This window comes from Mustelus asterias, chromosome 2 (genome assembly GCF_964213995.1).
Source record: "Mustelus asterias chromosome 2, sMusAst1.hap1.1, whole genome shotgun sequence".
In the NCBI taxonomy this organism is placed as follows: Eukaryota; Metazoa; Chordata; class Chondrichthyes; order Carcharhiniformes; family Triakidae; genus Mustelus; species Mustelus asterias.
The window spans coordinates 71,928,237-71,949,998 of record NC_135802.1 but is presented as its reverse complement, the minus strand read 5'-3'; the positions used below and the strand labels follow the sequence as shown (position 1 = coordinate 71,949,998).

At 42.1% G+C, this 21,762-nt stretch overlaps 1 protein-coding gene across 3 annotated transcripts in view; it reads right to left on the bottom strand.

Annotated features, from left to right (window-relative positions):
• The window catches only part of mocos (molybdenum cofactor sulfurase), a 261,052-nt gene that overhangs the window by 126,950 nt on the left and 112,340 nt on the right, over nucleotides 1-21,762 (bottom strand). For all 3 annotated transcript variants that reach the window (XR_013500329.1, XM_078237017.1, XM_078237026.1), the window contains exons 6-8: nucleotides 20,658-20,857; nucleotides 16,167-16,283; nucleotides 7,817-8,254 (exon numbers count right to left, since the gene is read on the bottom strand). Coding sequence is in view for 2 of the 3 variants with exons in the window: in XM_078237017.1 (XP_078093143.1) it covers nucleotides 7,817-8,254; nucleotides 16,167-16,283; nucleotides 20,658-20,857 (755 nt within the window). In the remaining variant the exon portion in view is untranslated. The remainder of the gene's footprint in view (nucleotides 1-7,816; nucleotides 8,255-16,166; nucleotides 16,284-20,657; nucleotides 20,858-21,762) is intronic.

Here is a 21,762-nt window from a genome sequence, read left to right as displayed (position 1 = left end):
ACAGCCTGTTATGGGGTTACCTAAGGCCCCACCTCTTCAGGGAACCCCTTCAGACTCTGCCCCCTCAAGCGCTGCCACTTGCCAGTGCCACCCCTGCACTCTGGCAGTGTCATTTACCAGGATGCCAGGGGAGCTTCAAAGACCTTCAAGCCCCCTGTTGTGGCCATCATATCTGGCCTCCATTTGTGGTGTACCCGTTGTGCTTGAGTGTCGGTGAATCCTGGGAGATGGTGAATCCAGATTTAAACCCACCCTGCATATTTAAAATCAGGATTTAAATATGCTAATCTGGTTCACCCCCAGTGATTACATCATGGCTCAGGGATGGGGAGAATCCCAAAAAGGGTTTTCCTCAGTGAAAATCACGTTTGGCCCTTCTCGTGATATTCTCTGGCCATAATGTGATTTGTGCCTGGGCACATGGGGCTGGAGAATCGCCCCCCTCTATATTTCCCAAACACTTTGAAACCTTGGCCGCGATTCTCCCATTGCGACCCGCAACTTTTCTGGCGGGTCGCAGTGGGAGACGCGCGTCTGCGGCCTTGAACAGGGATTTGCGCATGCGCCGGGAACGCATGTGCATCTCCCAGAGCCGGCGAACAGTCACCGGCCAGACCACGCTGGAAACCAGCGGGAAGGCAGGTAAGCAATTTGAATCTTTTCTGCATGTATTTTAAATATGTATATGTGTTCATTATCAGGACCGGGCAGGGGGAGGGGGTAGTGCTCCCTAGGCATGGGCATCCTGGCAGTGCCAGCCTGTGCCTCCTGGCACTGCCCAAGGGGCAAAGTGCCCATGCCCAGGAACACCTTGATACTGCCCAGCAGGCATCGGGCAGTGCCAAGGGGGTGGAGCCTATTGTGGGGGGGGGGGGCTAGGGGTGATCGGTGAGCGTGGGGGGTTCCGCTGCCACTCTGCATTGAGATCGGTCTGTGATGGACAGAGGGCAGCGATTGGGGTGGGCTGGGGGTTGGGGCCTGGACATCGGGGCACTCCGGGACAGGGGGGGTCAGGGCTGGCCCGGGAATTGTTGTGGGGGCCGCGATCGGGCGGTGCGGGTGGGCCTGGAGGGGCAGCACTGCGGGGGTCCCGGGCTGGACAGCAAACGGGAGTTTGACAGTTTGGGGCCACTGCGCATGCGCAGAACTGTCAAACTCCGGCGTGAATAGGCCGCTCCCTCATCCCTGGGTTTTTAATGATATTCACAACTGGGATGTCTGCAGTGCACAGAGTGCGGAGATTCAGGTGAGAAGCTGAACTGTCAGAACAGTCGAGATTTAGGAACAGTTTTCCCAACAATTCAGCATTTTTGGGAGAATCGCTCCCCTTGAATATTAAGTGCCCAGTCCACACAATTTTCAAACAAAGTTTCTGTTATTGCCACTATATTATATCCCCTCACAGGTATTTGTGCTTGTAACTTACCTTATTCATGCTTTTTGATGTTTACATAATGCATTTGAAAAGCCTACCTCATAAAAGTATTCCTCCTAGTCCTTCTTAGTCTGCTCCTATCAATTATGGTACTACTCCCTTCTCTAGTACTATCCAAAATACTCACTCCTTTATGTATCTTACTCCTCACTCTCCATTTCTATGAGTCAGTACTCATGCCCTTGATAAGTTAGTTTAAATCCTCCCCAACCACACCAGTGAACCTCCCCATGAGGACCTTGGTGCCCATCCTGTTGAGGTGCAACATGTCCCTTATCAATGGTGCCTTCTGCCCTAGAGGTGGTCCAAAATATCCAAAGAAACCAATGGTGCACCTCTCTCCTGCACCATGCCTCAAACCATATTGTGAATCTTCCCTATCTTCCGATTTCTACCCTTGCTAGTACAAGGCATGAGGAAGAATCCAGAGATGATCTCCTTTGAGATCCTACTTTTTAAATTCTTCCCGAGCTCCTCAAAATCTGACCATAAGGCCTATCTATGTCATTGGTACCAACAGGTACTACAACTTCTGGCTCACTCTCTTCTCCCTGCAGAATATTCAACACCCTGTCCATGATGTTCTCCCACATGGGAGCCGACTCACCATGTAGAACTCATAATGACGATTACAAAAATGCTTTTCCTCTAACTTTGGAATCTCCTAGGACTGCATTTCCACTCTTTGCTGTTCCCCTTTGTGCAGTCTCTTGCCCATTGGTTTGGACTACCCACCTTCAAGACGTCCTCATTGCCTGAGGTTTCCAATGCTGAGTAAAGTTTGAGAGTAGTGCACACCCTGAAGACTCCCGCATTTTCTAACTCTCCCTACACTTGAGCACTTGAAATGCCATAGCATATGAGACTACAATACCAAGTGCTGGAAAATGGGATTAGAATAGATAGATGCTTGATACCTGGTGCAGACACGATGGGCTGGAGGGCCACTTTTTGTGCTGTAAAACTTTGTGACTCTTCCAGATGGTCACTGATCTGCTATCCCAAACTCTTAGTCAAACCACAAGCACTATCTTCTGGAACATGCAATCAGGAAACTATCATCCTTCCTGGTGTTCCGCAGTGACTCCAACTGCCCTTCAAGTTTGGAAATCTCAGCTTGAGTTCAAACTGCTGGAGATTCTTCTTACACACATGGTTCCCCCAAGACTCAAGGGGAGACGGTGGATTAGTGGTAATGTCATTGAACAAGTGATCCAGGGGGTGGAGTTTAAATTGTTAATTAATTCAACTGATTAATAAAAAAATCTGGAATTGAAAACTAGTCTCAGTAATGGTGTCAAGACCTTATCATCGAATGTCCTAAAAAACCCCATCTAGTTCACTAATGTCCTTTAGAGAAGGAAATCTGCCAACCCTATCTAGACTGGCCGACATGTGACTCCAGAACCACAGCAATATGGCTGACACCGACCTGCCCTTTGGAATGGCCGAGCAAGCCATTCAGGTGTACCAAACTCATTAAGTGTCCTGAGGTTCACACAAGGCTGAGGAATTGCAAAGAACAGTTCTCAGCTGCCCATCCACAAATCTAAAACATCTCTATTCCCTCTTCTAGAATCTAGTTAGTACCTTGTAAAATAATTGATTTTCAATTAATGCCTCCAGGCCTGCTCTAAATTCTCATTATTAATTTGCTTATCATGTTTTTTTTTAATCCTTGCTCCCTAACACTGCTCTGTTGCTCTGTTATCATCAACAAATCCACTACCTTGCATGAATTTGAACTGTCCTGAGTCTCAGAACTTGTGTATGATTTCTTTGCAAGCTAGTAGACAGGCAACAATACTCGCCCATGGGAAATAAACTGGCTTTGAAGAGCATTTAAGCTTTCAAAAGTGATATAAACAAGCCAAATTTAAGGAGTTACATCAACTACAGATTAAATGTGATGTCCAAGCTCAAAGAGCTGAATGTTAGTAATAGAAGTTTGGAATCTTAAAAGGCTAACGGTGACTGGACTATTTTGCAATAAGAATGATCCCTTTGTCTTCTTGTAATCATGACACTGTCCTTTTAATGCCATCACTATGCATAATGAGAGAATTTTCATCAGTTTGTACTTGGATTAGCAGCTAAATCCAGGATAAAACAGTCGAATCAGTGCACAAAATTGGGAACTTTAATTCAAGTCAAATTTCTGTGATCTTTAATTCTGGTATAAAAATCAGTTGACCCAAACTCAGCCCTGCCACAAAAGTGGCCATGCCTCCCCTCTGCCAGTGACCATGGCATATGAATCTGTGATGATTGAGGAGTGCCCAGACATGTCGCTGGGTGCATCCTCCCAAGCGGAGCCTGCCCAGCCTCGTCGGATAGTGGATAACCACCAAGGTCATCAGGGCCGACACGACAGTGAAGTCTGCAATCTGTTTCTAATGCTTCTGCCAGAAATGGGGTATGTGGGGGGCATGCAGCACTTGTCTGCAGAAATTTAAAGCACCGTCAGATTTTCATGGATTTCATCAGTGTTATGTATTGTTTTTGTGTGTGACAGTAGTACCAAAATTATTATGTTCCTTTTTGGCAACTCTGGAAAAAATATAAATATAGATTTTGTTTCAGTGCCCTGAGTGTCTTCATGTTTTCAATAATTTCAGGTATCCTTATTGCCTCATGATAGATGGTAGGAATAGCAAACTTTATTATAGAGGTTACGAAGTGACATTGGGGTCACGAGATTGCCTCCTCAGGAACATGTGATAAGGTGGGAGCTCCTCGCCATGAGATTGATGCCAAGCCTGGGCATCCCAACTGAACGTGCATAGAATCAAGGCCTCCCTGGAGTCCTTGCATTACTGAAGGTTCTTCAAGTCTGTCTCCATGTCCTTACCTTGTGCCTGCCTGGGCTCCTCATCAGATCAATCAGTAGAATCATCCCCTGAGGCCTGTGGAGCTGCCCTGCCATCTTCATCCTCCAGTGGCTCTCCCCTTTTCCAGTGCCAGATTGTGCAGAGTGCAGCATATAACAACTATAAATGACACATGCTCTGGAAAATATTGCAGTGCAACCCTGATTGGTCCAGGCATCTTCAGCAACCCACTGGTCCTCTCAATCATCACCTGCTTCTGTTCTTGGTGCTGGAATGGTGTCATGAGTCAACTTTTCAAGGGATATCCTTTGTCACCCAGCAACCAACCATCCAGCCATGCACTTACTTCGCACATGGGAGTGTTACAAGAATGTATGCATCATGGGAGCTTGCCAGGGTACCTTGCCCAGACTTGAAGAATCTGTGTCTTGTGGTCGTATACTATCTGGACGTTCATGGAGTGGTAACCCTTGCTATTCACAAAGGCACCCGTTGCCCCACTGGCAACTTGCCGACCACATGGGTGCAGTCTATGGCACCCTGGATGTGGGGAACCGAGAATTACTGTGAAACCTCTGGCTCACTTGGTCCCTCCGGTAATGAATGAATATCATGACCCATCTGAAGAGAGCGTCAGTGACACACCTGCAGACAACTGATTGGGACACACCACAATGATCTCCCATTGGCCACTGAGAAGATCCAGATGCAAAAACATTGAGAGCTACTGTGACCTTCAGAACCAGTGACATTGGGTGCGCACCCAACCCACAGTTGGAGGTGCTCTCCAGCCCAATCATCCGGCATACTGATGTCAGAGTGTCTCTAAAGAGATGGAGCCTCCTGCAGCACTGGACATTGGGCATGTTGGGATAGCTAGATCACTGCCTGTACACTCTGGCAACAGAATAGAGGTGCCTTGTGCAGTGCCAACGGCCTTACTCTCCCTGCTGATTCTGCACCACCTGTGTCTGCACTACCCCTCTCACAGGTCTTTCTCTGCAATGCTGCCTGCAGAAACCTGGCCTCATTTTCCTTCTGACCCTCTCTTTCTCCTCAGAGGTGATGCCCCCAGTGGAATACGCAATCATCATCTGCTGAAATACAGATGGCACTGTTCTGGGCATCTGAAAATCGTGCACTTGGCAGAAATCCTCCAAGAGAGTTGACAAAAGCAAAGAATCCTCAGAACAAGGCTAACAAAGCAAATGCTTCAGCAGAAACCACAGGAAAAGGTCTGAAATCTCAGCACTTAAAGCAGCAACAAACTCTCACCTGAACTCCTAACAACTCACACAGCCAATGCTCTGGTTCCCTTGTGTAGATGAGAAAAGAGAAAAAAATGGATTGGCCATCTGCCTGTGTTCCCCTGCGAAGAGCACTAAATCATGTGAGCAATGTAAAATTAGGATAAACTGGGTTATTATTGGGCTTAATTGGCCGTTAATTATCAGCGCACATGCCCACCAACCATAATGTTGCATGTGAGCATGAAGACTTGGGGGCATGTGCCCAAAACTTTCTCGAGCTATTTCACACTATTTCAGGTCAGGCAAACGCCTGCTCATTCAACGTAAAATTCTAGTCCAAATAAATTTATTAAAGATGACAATGCAAATATGTAATAACATATATTAGTTAACCTCCACTACACACTGTAAATCATGGAATATGATATTTCTCTCTCTTCTTTGTCCCTTGTCTTACGTTTTTCTTCCCTGCTGTGCTTGTCTTTTTTCTTTTCTTCTGTTTCTCTCTCACCAATGTTTTTATTTTTTCTTGATCCCCTTTTACATTCTATTTATGTTTTCATTTGGAGAGTGGGGATGGCGAGGAGGAGGCATGGTGGTAAGTGGCATGATGTTATCTGGCAGGGAAAGGAGCTCATGATGTGGAGATGCCGGCGTTGGACTGGGGTGAACACAGTAAGAGTTGGACTTTAACCTGGTGTTGTTAAAACTCTCACAGGGAAAGGAGCTGCCATGTTTCCAGGCTGCACTTAGGGTTGGGGTTGTAAGAAAGATGTAGTTCCAGTGACTCTGTTTCTACCCCCTTTGCCATTTTTGCTTAGTTTGAGCCTTTTATCACGTTTCCTTTCAATTCCAAGAAGCTATCTCATACACTTTAACTTTTCACCTCCTGCAATAAACTTTGTAATCCGTTTTTTAATGTTAACAGAGAATTGGTGAGACACTTTATTCTTTGATAACTATATAGGTGCATTCGCTTTGGACCAACACGACAAGTACAGGACCTGATACTTCACTTCCTGAAAAATGACTACCACTTCGCAAGAATGATTCCTGTCTTTGTGTCAAATAAGAACCGTGCTCTGTAATGAAGTTGAGTTGATTTACATACTTTTGAAGCCTTTCTAGTCCACAGTGCATGACATGCTGGGAGTTCCATGGGTAAAAACCAGAATGTCACATGCTAGCAGGGGGTAAAAGGCTTTCAGGTTGCTCATAAAAATGTCAGTATTATTTTTTGCAGCCAAATGTGGACAGATGGAATATAACGTTAGCAAATGTGAGGTTATCCACTTTGGAAGAAATAATAGTAAATTGGAATATTATTTAAATGGAGAAAAATTACATCGTGCGACTGTGCAGAGGGACCTGGGGGTCCTTGTGCACGAATCGCAAAAACTCAGTCTGCAGGTGCAGCAGGTGATCAAGAAGGCGAATGGAATGTTGGCCTTTATCGCGAGGGGGATAGAATATAAAAGCAGGGAGGTCTTGCTGCAACTGTACAAGGCACTGGTGAGGCCGCAACTGGAGTACTGTGTGCAGTTTTGGTCCCCTTATTTGCGAAAGGATATATTGGCCTTGGAGGGAGTGCAGAGAAGGTTCACCAGGTTGATACCGGAGATGAGGGGTGTGGCTTATGAGGAGAGATTAAACAGATTGGGTCTGTACTCGTTGGAGTTTAGAAGGATGAGGGGTGATCTTATAGAGACATATAAGATAATGAAGGGGCTGGATAGGGTAGAGGTGGAGAGATTCTTTCCACTTAGAAGGGAAACCAGAACTAGAGGGCACACCTCAAAATAAGGGGGGGCCGGTTCAGAACAGAGTTGAGGGGGAACTTCTTCTCTCAGAGGGTAGTGAATCTCTGGAATTCTCTGCCCATTGAAGTGGTGGAGGCTTCCTCGTTGAATATGTTTAAATCACGGGTAGATAGTTTTCTGATCGATAAAGGAATTAGGGGATATGGGGAGCAGGCGGGTAAGTGGAACTGATTCGCTTCAGATCAGCCATGATCTTGTTGAATGGCGGGGCAGGCTCGAAGGGCCAGATGGCCTACTCCTGCTCCTATTTCTTATGTTCTTATGTTCTTATTTAGAGGAATGTCACCATGTACAAACAAAAATCCAACAAATAAAGAGTGGTCATGTAAGACGTGAGTCATTGTAACTCTTAGGATGGCAAACTACAACTGGTCCTTCAACCACCTGGTTTATAAGTACTGACAAAACAATGGCATTGAATGACAATCAGAGAACTTCATAATACTATAGCTTTTGTAACAAATAAAACTCTATACGCACCTCAACAGCAGCACAGGACTTGATTGGGTATAAGTAGATCTTAGCGAGTGTTATTGACTCATTGTCATGGTAGATTAATTTGGAAGTTTCTGGATTTTTGTTCAACACTGGCTGATCTTCGGAAAATTTTTGATATGGAAGAACTTCCATCCTGGCAGAATTGTGTGTTGCAGCAATTTCTGAAGAGATTTTCTTTGTTTTTCCATTTGTGAGATTCTCTGCCCGCAATTCATCACTTTCTTTCATTGTTCCACATCGTGTTAGCTTAGACAGGGTGTCTTTGTCAAAGCAAACTGGCTGCTTAACAAAACAATCTACAATAAACTTTAAAAATGTCTGTGCATCATCAAACGTGGACATATAGCCAAAGGATATTCGGATTGATCCAGTGGGACGGCCATCAATTAGATCCAAAGAATCTCCACAGACGTGACCTGCCTGTTGGAAAATAATATATACATAAAAACATTTAATATGCTGCACAACAATCTTCAGCAGCCACAGTTCTTTCCAGAGGCTGCGAGCTTGTGAATTTAACTCATAATGGGGGTAGGGTCACACTTGTTTTTTTAAACAGTTAATCTCTGTGACATTACAGTCAACTGAGCCTCAGAGGTAGCATCTTCCCCTTCGAGTTTAAAGATTTGGAGCACAAAATTGAGGCTGATGCTCCAGTGCAATGCTGAGGGAGTGCTTGGAGTGCTTACACATGGATCAGTACAGGCAATGCAATTCAATTCCCAGTTTAATGTCATTGAGTTTAACCTTATTTTTCTGTGATGAAACAATTTCCTCTGGCAATATAACTGGGGAGTGGAGATCACATGTAGAATTTCAGTTGAAAAAGGGTTAGAGGGCAAAGGATAATTGGACCAGGGTGCACAGATTTAACTTAGCCCCCATTTTGAAGTAATCTATTCCATCCTTTTTAGTAAACTTCATTTTTATATTTTTACAGTCAAATAACAAATCTTGCAGCAATTTGGGAAGCAAAGGAGATGATGGGCTATCGGAGTTTCGCTGCAGTACTGAATGAGGAGCTGGTAGACCCAGCATTTCTCCCACAGCAAGTAAACACATTTAACTGGGTTGTAAGCACATGTCAAACAGAAGAGTAAGAAAAGATCTGATGTCGACTCAATTCAGTTTGATCCATCTTTAACTAATTAACTGGCAGCATAGAAACATAGAAAATAGGTGCAGGAGTAGGCCCTTCAAGCCTGCACCACCATTCAATATGATCATGGCTGATTATGCACTTTCAGTATCCCACCGCTTTCTCTCCATGCCCCTTGATCCCCTTAGCCACAAGGGCCACGTCCAGCTCCATCTTGAACATATCTAACGAAATGGCTCCAACAACTTTCTGTGGTAGAGAATTCCACAGGTTCTTCCTCATCTCAGTCCTGAATGGCTTACCCCTTATTCTCAGACTGTGACCCTTAGTTCTGGACTTCCCCAACATCGGGAACATTCTTCCCGCATCCAGACTGTCCAGTCCCATCAGGATTTTATATGTTTCTATGAGATCGCTGCTCATTCTTCTAAATTCCAGTGAGTACAAGCCCAGTTGATCCAGTCTCTCTTCATAGCCCTGCCATTTCAGGAATCAGTTTGGTGAACATTCACTGGACTCCCTCAATAGCAAGAATGTCCTTCCTCAGACTAGGAGACCAAAACTGCACACAATACTCAAGGTGTGGCCTCACCAAGGCCCCGTATAACTGCAGCAAGACATCCCTATACCTATACTCAAATCCTCTTGCTATGAAGGCCAGCATGCCATTAGCGTTCTTCACTGCCTGCTGTACCTGCATGCCAACCTTCAGCGACTGTTCCACCATGACACCCAGGTCATGTTGCACTTCCCCTTTTCCTAAACTGCCACAATTCAGATAATAAGCTTCCTTCCTATATTTGCCAACAAAGTGGATAACCTCACATATATCCACATTATATTGCATTTGCCAAGTATTTGCCCACTCAACCAGCATATCCAACTCACCCTGCAGCCTCTTAACATCCTCCTCACAGCACACACTCCCACTCAGCTTAGTATCATCTGCCAATTTGACAATATTGCATTCAATTCCTTCATCCAAATCATTAATGTATATTTTGAATAGCTGGAGTCCAAGCACTGAACCCTACAGTACCCCATTAGTCACTGCCTGCCACTCTGAAAAAGACCCGTTTATTCCCACTCTCTGCTTCCTATCTACCAACCAGTTCTTTATCTAAGTCAATACATTATCCCCAATACCATGAGCTTTAATTTTGCTCACTAATCTCTTCTGTGGGACCTTGGCAAAAGCCTTCTGAAAGTCCAGATACACAACATCCACTGATTCACCCTTGTCCACTCTAATGGTCACATCCTCAAAACATTCCAGAAGATTTGTCAAGCACGATTTCCATTTAGTGAATCCATGCTGACTTGGACCGATCCTGTCCCCACTTTCCAAATGCTCAGTTATTACATCCTTAATAATTGAATCCAGCATTTTCCCCACCACCGATATCAGGCTGACGGCTCTATAATTCCCTGTTTTCTCTCTCCCTCCTTTTTTAAAAAGTGGGGTTACATTAGCTACCCTCCAATCCACTGGAACTCTTCCAGAATTTACAGAATGGTGAAAAATGATCACCAAAGTGTTCACTATTTCTCGGGCCACTTCGTTGAGTACTCTGGGATGCAGAGCATCAGGCCCTGGGGACTTATCGCGTTTAAATCCCAGCAATTTCCCCAGCACAATTTCCTGACTGATAAGGATTTCCTTTCGCTCCTCCTTCATGCGACACCCTCTGTCCCCTAGTATTTCTGGAAGTTTATTTGTGTCCTCCTTAGTGAAGACAGATCCAAAGTATTTGTTCAGCTGCTCTGCCATCTCTTTGTTGCCCATTATGAATTCACCTGATTCTAACTGTAAGGGACCTACATTTGTCTTCATCAGTCTTTTTCTCTTCACCTATCTATAGAAGCTTTTGCAGCCAATTTTTATGTCTTCTTCAAAATTACTCTTGTATTCTATTTTCCCCTTCCGAATTAAACACTTTGTCCTCCTCTGCTGGATTTTAAATTTCTCCCAGTCCTCAGGTTTGCTGCTTTTTCTGGCCAATTTATATGCCTCCACTTTGGCTTGAACACTATCCCTGCGTCTCTAGATGATCCTAATGAATAGAATATTCACTACCCAAGGATGGTGCCAGAGATCTCAGACAGTTTGGATGAATAGGTCGTACATTACACCAGATAAGGTCTTGAGAGTATTAGGAGACTGAGAGAAAGACTCTTGAAATCCATGAACCCACGTAATCCCATGCTGTCAAGGTAAATAATCTGTGCTAATAATTATTGGCTCATACCCGGATGGGATAAGCAAAGGGTGAGCAAATGGCTTTTGGAGATTGTATAATTGTAATACTGAGAGTGATGTAATTCCAGAGTGATTTGTTACATCACCAAATCTCTCTTCGTCGTATGTTGAACCAGGCTTGGAAAATAAAGAAACGTCTTTAACTAGAGCACCGTTTCCACAAGAGTCTTTGTGTTGGCTGAGCCATAATCAAGAAGGGAAATCCCTCATGTGAAAGCCAGCTTAATACTTGGCCTCTGAAAAAAGCTCCAACACTCCTCTATGGCTTTAATACTATCCCTGATTTCCCTTGTTAGTCATGGATGAGCCACCTTCCCCATTTTACTCTTACGCCAGACAGGGATGTACCATTATTGAAGTTCATCCATGTGTTCTTTAAATGTTAGCCATTGCCCATCTGTTGTCAACCCCTGAAGTATCCTTTGCCAGCTTATCCTAGCCAATGCATGCCTCATCCCATCAAATTTATTTTTCTCAAGTTTAGGAGCCTAGTCTCAGACTTAACTGTCACTCTCCACCTTAATGAAGAATTCTACCATATTATGGTCACATTTCCCCAAAGGATCTCAACCACAAGGTTGCTTATTAATCCTCTATCATTACACAATACCCAGCCAAGGATGGCCTGCTCTCTAGTTGGTTCCTCGACATATTGGTCGAGTAAACCACCCCTTACACATTCCAAGAAATTCTCTTCCATTACATTTCTACCAGTTTGGTGAGCCTGATCAAATGCAGATTGAAGTCAATCATAATAACTGCTGTACCCTTACTGCACGCATCCCTAATTTCCTGCTTGATGCCATCTCCAACCCCACTACTACCGTTTGGTAATCTGTACACAACTCCCACTAATGTTTTCTGTCTTTTGGTGTTCCGCAGCTCCACCTGTACAGATTACACATCATCCAGGCTAATGTCCTTACTATTGCATTAATCTGCCTTTTAACCTGCAACACCATCCCACCCCCCCCCCCTTTCCTTTCTGCTATTTTTCCTGAATATTGAATACCCCTGGATGTTGAGTTCCCATCCCTGGTTCAGTGTTGGCACAGTATTGGCAGAAATCTGACTGCTCCCTTCCTGCCTTTGAATAACATCTCTGTGTCCAGAACGTTGATGGGCTCTCCTCAAAAGGAGTCATGGGTTGTAGATTTGATGAAACCCCCATCTCTAGCCTACATGTACTGATGCCTCCTGTAGTACACATTAAAGGCGAGTATGTTTAAAGAGGAATGTGAGAAATGTGTGTCATCCAGATATCAAGAAATTATTGAATTCACTGGATATAGCAAAGGCCATCAGCCCTGACAACATCCTGTATTATTGTAGGCTTGTAGTACTCCAGAATTGGCATCTACCAACAATGTGAAAAAGTGCCTAGGTATGTCCTGTCCATAAATGCAGAACAAATCTAATCCAGCATACTACCATTCCAATAGTCTGCTCTCCATCATCAGCAAAGTGATGGAAGATGGTGTCGATCAAGCTATCAAGCGGCACTTACACAGCAATAACCTACTCACAGATGCTCAGTTTGGGTTTCGCCATGACGACTTGACTCCAGACCTCATTACAACCTTGGTCCAAACATGGACAAAAAAGCTTAACTGAAGGGATGAGCTGATAATGGCTGCCCTTGACATACATCTGATCAACTGTGACATCAAAGGGCCCTGGCAAAATTGAGGTCAATGGGAATCGGAGAAAACTGGGTTGGAGTCATACCTAGCACAAAGGAAGATTCTGTGGATGTTGGAGGTCAATGATCTCAGCCTCAGGACTTTGCTACAGGAGTTCCTCAGTGTAGTGTTCTAGACCCAAGCATCTTCAGCTGTTTCGCCAATGAGCTTCCCTTCATCAGAAGGTCAGAAGTGATGATTGCACAATGTTCAGCACATTCGCCACTTATCAGATAGTGAAACAGTCCATGCCCACATGCAACAAGACCTGGACAACATTCAAACTTGGGCTGAAAAGTGGTAAGTGACATTCATGCCAGCAATGATCATTTCCAACAGAAGAAAATCTAACCATCTCCCATTGACCATTCAATGGCATTACAATCGTTGAATCCCCCACCATCAACATTGCCAGAAACTTATTTTTTTTATTGATTCAATCGTGGGTGTCACTGGCTGGCCAGCATTTATTGCGCATCCGTAGTGGATGGGCACATGAAAAGCAAATGGCATATTAGCCTGTGTAGCAAGGGGATTGGAATAGAGGAATACAGAAGTTTTGCTACAATTGTACAGGATTTGGTGAGACCACAGCTGGAATACTGTGCACAGTAGTTTTGGTTTCCATATTTAAGGAAGGATATACATGTGTTTGAGGCAGTACAGTGAAAGTTCACTTCATTAGTCACTGGGATGAGGGTTTATCCAATGATGAAAGACTGAAATCATTGGGCTTATATTCTCTGGCGTTACAAAGAATGAGAAGTTATCTCATTGAAACGTCAGGATTCTGAAGGGGTTTCGTCGGGTAAACAATAAGAGATTGTTTCTCCTGGCTGGGGATTCTAAAGCAAGGGGCCAGAGTCTCAGGATAAGGACACAATCATTTAGGACTGAGACAAGGAGAGGTTATTTCACTGAAAAGGTTGTAAAATCTGTGGAATTCTCTACCCTAGAGGGTTGTTGATGCTCCATCATTGAATACATTTAAAGCTGGGATAGACAGATCTTTGGTCTCTCAGGGAATCAAGGGATATGGGAGCAGGCAAGAAAGTGCAGTTGAAGCCCAAAATCAGCCATTATCATATTGAATAGCAGAGCAGGCTCAGCAAGCCACGCATCTTCTCCTGCTCCTATTTCTTATGTTCTCGTGCTCTTAATACTATGGCTACAAGAACAGGTCAGAGGCTGAAATTCTGCAATAAGTAACTCACCTCCAGATTCCCAAAGCCTGTCCATCAACTACAAAACATAAGTCAAGAGTTTGATGGAATACTCTCCCATTTGTCTGGAACAGTACTGCTTTAACAACATTCAGAAAACTCTACACCATCCAGAACAAAGTGACTGCTTGATTGGCACCCGATCAACAAGCTTAAACATTCACTTTCTCCATAACAAGCACACAACAGTAACAGTATGTACTATCTATAAGATGAACAGCAGGAACTCACTAAATATCTGGTGACAACATCTTCTAAACCAGCAACCTTTACCATCTAAAAATAAGGGCAGCAGATGCATGGGAGCATTAGCACCTGAAAGTCACAAACCATTCTGACTTGGAATTCTATCGCCATACCTTCACTGTGACAAGATCAAATCCTAGAACTCCCTTCCTAATAGCACTGTGGGTGTACCTACTCTGCAGTGGGTCAAGAAGATGGCCCACTACCATCTTCTCAAGAGCAATTAGGGATGGGTAATAAATGCTGGCCATGCCAGCAATGTCCACTTCTCATTAACATTTTTTTAAATGCCCAAGATACTATCTTATGTCAGTGTGATAACATCATTAAGAAACCTTTTGCTCAAACAGTTCTTAATGTTTGGTACTTGCCAAACTTAATAGGCCCAAACTATTTACTTTCACAATCTGGCGGGGGCATTCAAAGGGCCTCTCGTGCCCACAGGTTTATCAAAGGCTTTCTTCTCATTACATTCAAAGATCAGTACTGGAGATTTGATGCTCAATATACCTGTGGCCCAAAAGATAGTATGTTATTCTTCCCTGCCCCCTTATCTAATGAAATGAAACTTCTGCCTGTTTTAGCACAAGTGCTCTCTGGCTCTGGATCCCAACCTCCACATAAAAGGGCCTAAATGTCACTTGATTTCTTGACATCTACTGTCTTGTTCTGTGTACAAATGGGACAGACAAAGAGAGCAACACTGACTTCATGAACGTTTGGCAGGCTTTCCTGTATAATCCTCTGTGATGGTGTACCAAATTTACAGAGAATATTAAAGATGCTTCACAAAGGCCCTGGGACTATATATAACCCAAGGACTTCTGACTACTTGCAATGTCATAACACTTTCATGTACATACCTAGCATAGCGTTACCCAAGAATCTGTTAAGCTCAAAATACTCTTATCGTACACAAACAATACGGAAAGGAGGAGGATTAAAAGTCAGGTCAAATTCATCAGTGGCATTCTTATACGTTGCTTAGTTTCTGATTCTGATGGATAATGGGAAATGCTTCTCCTGGATCTGGTTCAACAATAACATGAGGTTTTTAAGAAGAATTACTTAAATTGGTGGGAAGTAATGGTTGCTGACAGGTCTAATCCTGGAATAGACTCTGGTGCATAATGTTGATCAATAGGCAAGGTGATGATTGGCATTGTTTGTACTCAGGTTATAATGGTTTTTATATATTCTGCCTTGTGTGTTAATTTGTTGAGATATAAACTGGCAAAACATAACATTTACTCGATGTAAATAAAATGAATATGAAAAATACAAAGGTAATTGCAAAGCACGAGTGGCTACCCATTGGAACCACCCAGAAAAAAACAGGAATAGTATTTTGCATGTATTGGCAAATTATTCAAGAGTTTGTAAAATCTTAAGCTGATGAGTTTACCAGGATAAATATAACTCCCAATGTTTCTTGCATGCTGGTGTCAATAAACAAAAGGTCAGGAAAGTATGAACTTTAGATGCTCACATCTAAATGAGTTAAATTAGAATTACTTTTTAAAAAATCACTATTTGTGGCCCAAATTGTCAATATATTTCAATTTAGTTTTCATTAAATGTTTTTCCTTAAGTCAAAATCAACCAGGTCTATGATTTGAAATATGAACTCCTCTTGCCTCAAAACCAAGTAGGTCTGATTTGGCAACATTCTTGTTAGAGGATTAATTATGACTCCTTCTGCTATAATGAGACCAAGAGTCGCAAAAACTTATATCCAGTATCACAAATATAAATCTGTTTCCGAATGGACATCGGAACAAAGACAGAGAAAATATAGTGTTCTTATATAGCCAGTACTAACCTTCAGGTTTTTTTTGACATCTTCATCACTGATTCCTAGGTGTTGCTGACAACCTCCGGTATTACAAAAGCAACCAGTGCGAAGATGGATGTTGTACAAATTTGCCAGTTTGTCTACCTGTTGCAGTAAAAAGTGATAGCGTTTTCATAAAATCACATTATCAGCTAGATTGCAAGTGAATTTGTTTCAACATTGTGGAGATTGGCCTGCATTTTTCACTTTTGGCATTTTTTAAATTCAGACTGTTACTCGATGGAACTGGGGCATCCAATTCTCAATTGATGTAATGTTATGTGCAAATCGCAACAAACATGGGGGCTACCAACAGGTAAATTTCATGTAAATGTAATTCAGACAGATGATGGAGCAGTGGAATTGGGGTGTGGGTGGCAGTGGCAGAAATGACAACCAAATTTTGTGAGGATTGACAAGCCTTATACAGGCTTTGCCAAAATCCAAGTTGGGGGGGAGAGCTAAGGTACAGAGAAAAAAATGCAGGGAATAAAGACCCAAAAGAAAAATCGGCACAAGTCTTCAGGAAAGTAATCAAACAGCCCAGCATCTTGCCATATTTGATAGCTGCTGAAATGAGCCTCTGTGCCACAATGCAAAGCAGCATTGTCTGAAAAATCAGCTTGCAAAATGTCTTAACGTTGTTGGAACCAGCATTCTGGCTATCACTAATGATTACTATCACTTAATGTGCCACCTGTATACTGCATGGTATCTGCAGATGTCCTTTTGACATGTGCTACAGCTCAGCACCTAGCTTTCTCATAATCTAGACTCAGTGAAGACAATTTCCCATGTTGTCAGATAATGGAGCTGGGCTGACAGACATATCTGATGACATCTTAGTGGGTGCAGATAAATGGGCTCCACTGCTGTTTATTACCCTGACATAAATTTCCAAGTAAGAAGTCTCACAACATCAGATTAAAGTCCAACAGGTTTATTTGGTAGCAAAAGCCACTAGCTTTCGAAAGCTTGTGTGGCTTTTGCTACCAAATAAATCTGTTGGACTTTAACCTGGTGTTGTGAGACTTCTTACTGTGTTTACCCCAGTCCAACGCCGGCATCTCCACATCATAAATTTCCAAGCCATGCCACTGAAATCAAGACATACTATAACTTCTAATGGAAGGTGGTGTAGTGTGAATAATAAATTAATCTGAACTAATTATTGTAAGATGGACCAGCAAGTCAAATTTAGACATCATTAACTCCAAAGTATAGACTGGTAGTAAAGACTTATTTTATGAGGAGTTAAAGTGAGACATTACGGATTTGTCTGATTTGATAAGTATCATTGCCAGGGAATCAACCCCAGCATTCTTTCAGAATATAAGCACCTTTAAAAAGTTTTATGAAAAGACAGTCCTCAAGACACTTTGAAAAGATTCCAGGAAGATGAGTTAGGGTTAAAGAGCTAAATGTGGTCTAAACAGCATGAGCTGATAAATGGCAAGTAACATGCATGACACAAAAATACCAGGCAATGAGCAACTCTAACAAGAGACAGTCTAACATTTCAATTGTTGAGTCCCCCATTATCAACATCTAGCGATTACCACTGACCAGAAACTGAACTGAACCAGCCATATAAATACTGTGGCTACAAGAGCAAGGCAGAGATTGGGAATTCTGGGTGAGTAATTAACCCCCTGATTCCCCAATCTACCATCTACAAATTTCATGTCAAGAGTGTGAAGGAATACTTTCCACCTGCTTGGATAGGTGCTGTTCTTAATAGCACTCAAGAAGTACGACAACATACAGGACAATGCAGCCCACTTGACTGGCATCTCATCTACCACCTTAATCATTCACTCCTTCCACCATCAACACACTGTGATGACACAAGTGCAATTAATATAAATATTTATATTTTTTCTTGTTCAACGGTAATGTTTAAAATTTCAGATGTATGCTGATGGCAGCCAGTGTGTCTGGAAAACACATAGCCCAAGAGTGTGAAAGCAAGTTAATAATTTATTTTCAGCTAGGAATTTGTTGCTTAGATAGAGCTAATAGACTTTTGTGTACACAAGAAGTTCCCCTAGGATTTCTGATTAAAGTTAATTGATATGGTCATGTGATAAACTAGGTCTATAGCAGAGAAAAATGAGCTTTTGCAGTTTTAGAGTTGCAGTTCTAGCTGGGATAATGCTGAAGACAGAGGTCTGCAAACTGCTCTAAAACTCAATTTCTCTCTGAAAGCTTCAAGACTGTTAACAAAATTTATACAAGTGTATTCATAGTTGCTAACTGTATTTAAAGTGGCATTTAAGTCTTTAAGAGGAATGTTGCTTATTTGGAACTGAAACAGTCATATGCTAGAAAGTAAAGTTGCTTCCTTTTAATTTTAAATATGTTCAACTGTTAATAGTTCAGCTGCTTCCTTTGTTAGAGTTAAATTTAAACTATGTTATTAAATAAAGTTTGTTTTACTATAAAAGATCCTATTTGCCTCACAGCGCCAGAGACCCAGGTTCAACTCCCAGCTTGGGTCACTGTCTGTGCAGAGTCTGTACGTTCTCCCTGTGTCTGCGCAGGTTTCCTCTGCTCCAGTTTCCTCCCATAGTCTGAAAGATGTGCTGGTTAGGTGCATTGACCATCTAAATTCTTCCTCAGTGTACCTGAACAGATGCCGGAATGTGGCGACAAGGGGATTTTCACAGTAACTTCATTGCAGTGTTAATGTAAGCCTACTTGTGACACAAATAAAAAATCAATCATATTTTTCAGTGGAATCATTCCTGGAAAATGGAAAAATTGTTGAGGTCTAATCTGGCATCCTATTATAACTTGGTCCAGCACCCTAACAACACAGTGGCAGCAATGTATAGCATTTACAAGATGCACCCCAGCAGCACACCAAATTACCATCAAACGTTTCCAACCAGAAGGACAAGGGCAGCAGAGGCATGGGAACACTCTCACCTGCAAGTTCCCCTCCAAGCCATCTAACTTGAAATATCACCATTCCTCCTTTGTTCCTAGGTCAAAGTCCTGGAACTCTTTTTCTCACAGTATAGTGGGTATACCTACATCATATGGATTACAGCAGTTCACAAAGACAGTTTACCACCACTTTTTCATGGGCAATTAGGGATGGGCAAGAGCCAGCGAAGTGCACATCCATGAGCAAATAAAAAAACAATGAAAATGTTGTTTTAGAGTGCTTTACAATAAATCTATGGGTTGTACATTGGTCTTTCAGTATATTGAAACTTTGCATTCTTTGTTCCTGGATTATAAATCCATGAATCTAAATTAGTAATCCACTGAACATTGCTTTCTATGAAACATTTTGCTGAGAAGTATTGCTATATATTGATTTTTGGATTGAAAATATAGTAGCCAGACTCATGAGTGAGCCAGCACTGCTATTTGTCACTTTGAGGCTTGTTCCTCGATTATTCACTTGACACACAAAGGAACAAAAAAGTGATGCAGGACAAGTTAACCAAACAAAAGTAATTAACAAAATTAAAACAGCAAGTATGGAAAAACTCAGCAGGTCTGGCAGCATCTGTGGAGAGAGAAACAGAGTTCTTCGGAAACAATTAGTGTTTGTTTTGTGACAACTTTTTCTTAACGGGAAGCATTGTCAATTTGGAGGATTATATACACATCAAATTCCAAATCTTTTTTTTTATTCATTCATGGGGCTTGGGCGTCACTGGCTGGCCAGCATTTATTGCCCATCCCTAATTACCCTTGGAGAGCACTTGTGAGTCAACCACATTGCTGTGGCTCTGGTGTCATATGTAGGCCAGACCTGGTAAGGACGACGGATTTCCTTCCCTAAAGGACATTAATGAACCAGATGAGTTTTTCCAACAATCGACAATGGTTTCATGATCATCACTAGATTCTTAATTCCAGATTTATTTTTATATTGAATTCAAACTCCACCACCTGCCATGGCAGGATTCAAACCCGGGTCCACAGAACATTAGCTGAGTTTGTGGATTAATCGTCTAGCGATAATACCACCAGGCCATCGCCTCTCCTCCCCCAGAGATTCCAAAATCTTTGCTCAGAAACACTAAGGTGTGCAGCTGTTGGTACGACATTGGTTGCCATACATCTCTTGCATTTTAATTATACTTACAGCATGGTTACAGTTACTTGCAGAGCACATATCATGGAGACAAAACCTCTTTAATCATGATAACCTACCACTGTGATTTCCCTGTGCAGTATGCTTAAATATACAAAAGGATATGGAGATTTCTTTTCTGTATGATGTATAATAATTATTTTGCTATTCCTCCCTCATTAATTTTCTCACCTTGATTCCTGGAATATAGCCATTCATCAAAACACCAGCACAAGTTTCTACAGCTTTCCTTCAGTTTTCTGCTTATTCGTGTCATGATCTCAAGTCATTTGTCATATTCTTAGAATGCATTTATAATTACAACCAATTCTACAAATGACTTACAACAGAAACTATGAGATAGGAACAAGATTACGACATACCTTGGCATAACCAACAATGCCACCTTTCTCATCCAGCACGTTCATATTAATGATAGGTCCCTGAGCATCTGGAGTTTCAAATTCATTATCGCTATAAATCCGAGCAACTGGTGTTCCATTAGTGTGCCGCATTCCAGAGAGTATTATGTAGGTGTAACGGGCTAGACTAAAGGTATGAAGCATAATATTTTGCATTCCACCTGAGAATAAGATAAAGAAACAATTATTCAACTGTTACAGTCAACACCATCTGGGACCACAATTAGAAGTGTCTTAAATTTATCTTAAAAATTGTTAATTAGTACTTAAATTATAATTTGCAATTGGTGAAAATAACCTATTACTTGAAATAACTACAATGTCTTTACATCGATTTCACATCAAGTATTATTTTTCAAAGTTATTCAGTAAGTGCACAGAGCTGTTAAATAAAAACATTTGCCATCTCACATATCTAATTATGATATTTACTCGAAACATTCACTTTGGAGGCAGATAGGCCAGAGGCAGACATACAGGCCAGGAGCAGGCAAGAAGATGAGGCAGGCAGGCCAGAGGCAGGCAGGCAGATAGACAGATAATTTCTTTATTGAAAAATCATCATGGTGACAGGTGCCAAATTATAATGAGGGTACAAATAAAATGAGTAATCATAATTCATAACATAGTTATAGACAATCATTGAAATAAAAAAAGCACAAAGTGATCAAATTATTGTACAACTATGAACACTTTAATGTCTACAAATTATTACAATATGTTGCAAAATGCAGGTCTCTTTAATTTACAAATAAAAATGAAAGGTCTACTGCACTCCACGTTTTGCACTGAAGTCCATAGATCATATGTTGTCAAGTTGAGTTTGTTAAATTCTCAATCACTTACAGGATATATTTGAGTTTTATAAAGTAAGGGATTGGGCTGTCTTGTGGTCAATGTTTTCTACATTTTACTTGCTGAATGGTGACTCTCCTCCTCAATTCCAAAACACATTTACTTTTAGTGACAATGGGAGGCTGAATTCAAGAGTTTTCGAGCAAAGTAAAGAAATGTAGAAGAGCTAAGAAACCAATTTAGTAGTTCACAAATTAAATAATATTGGTCT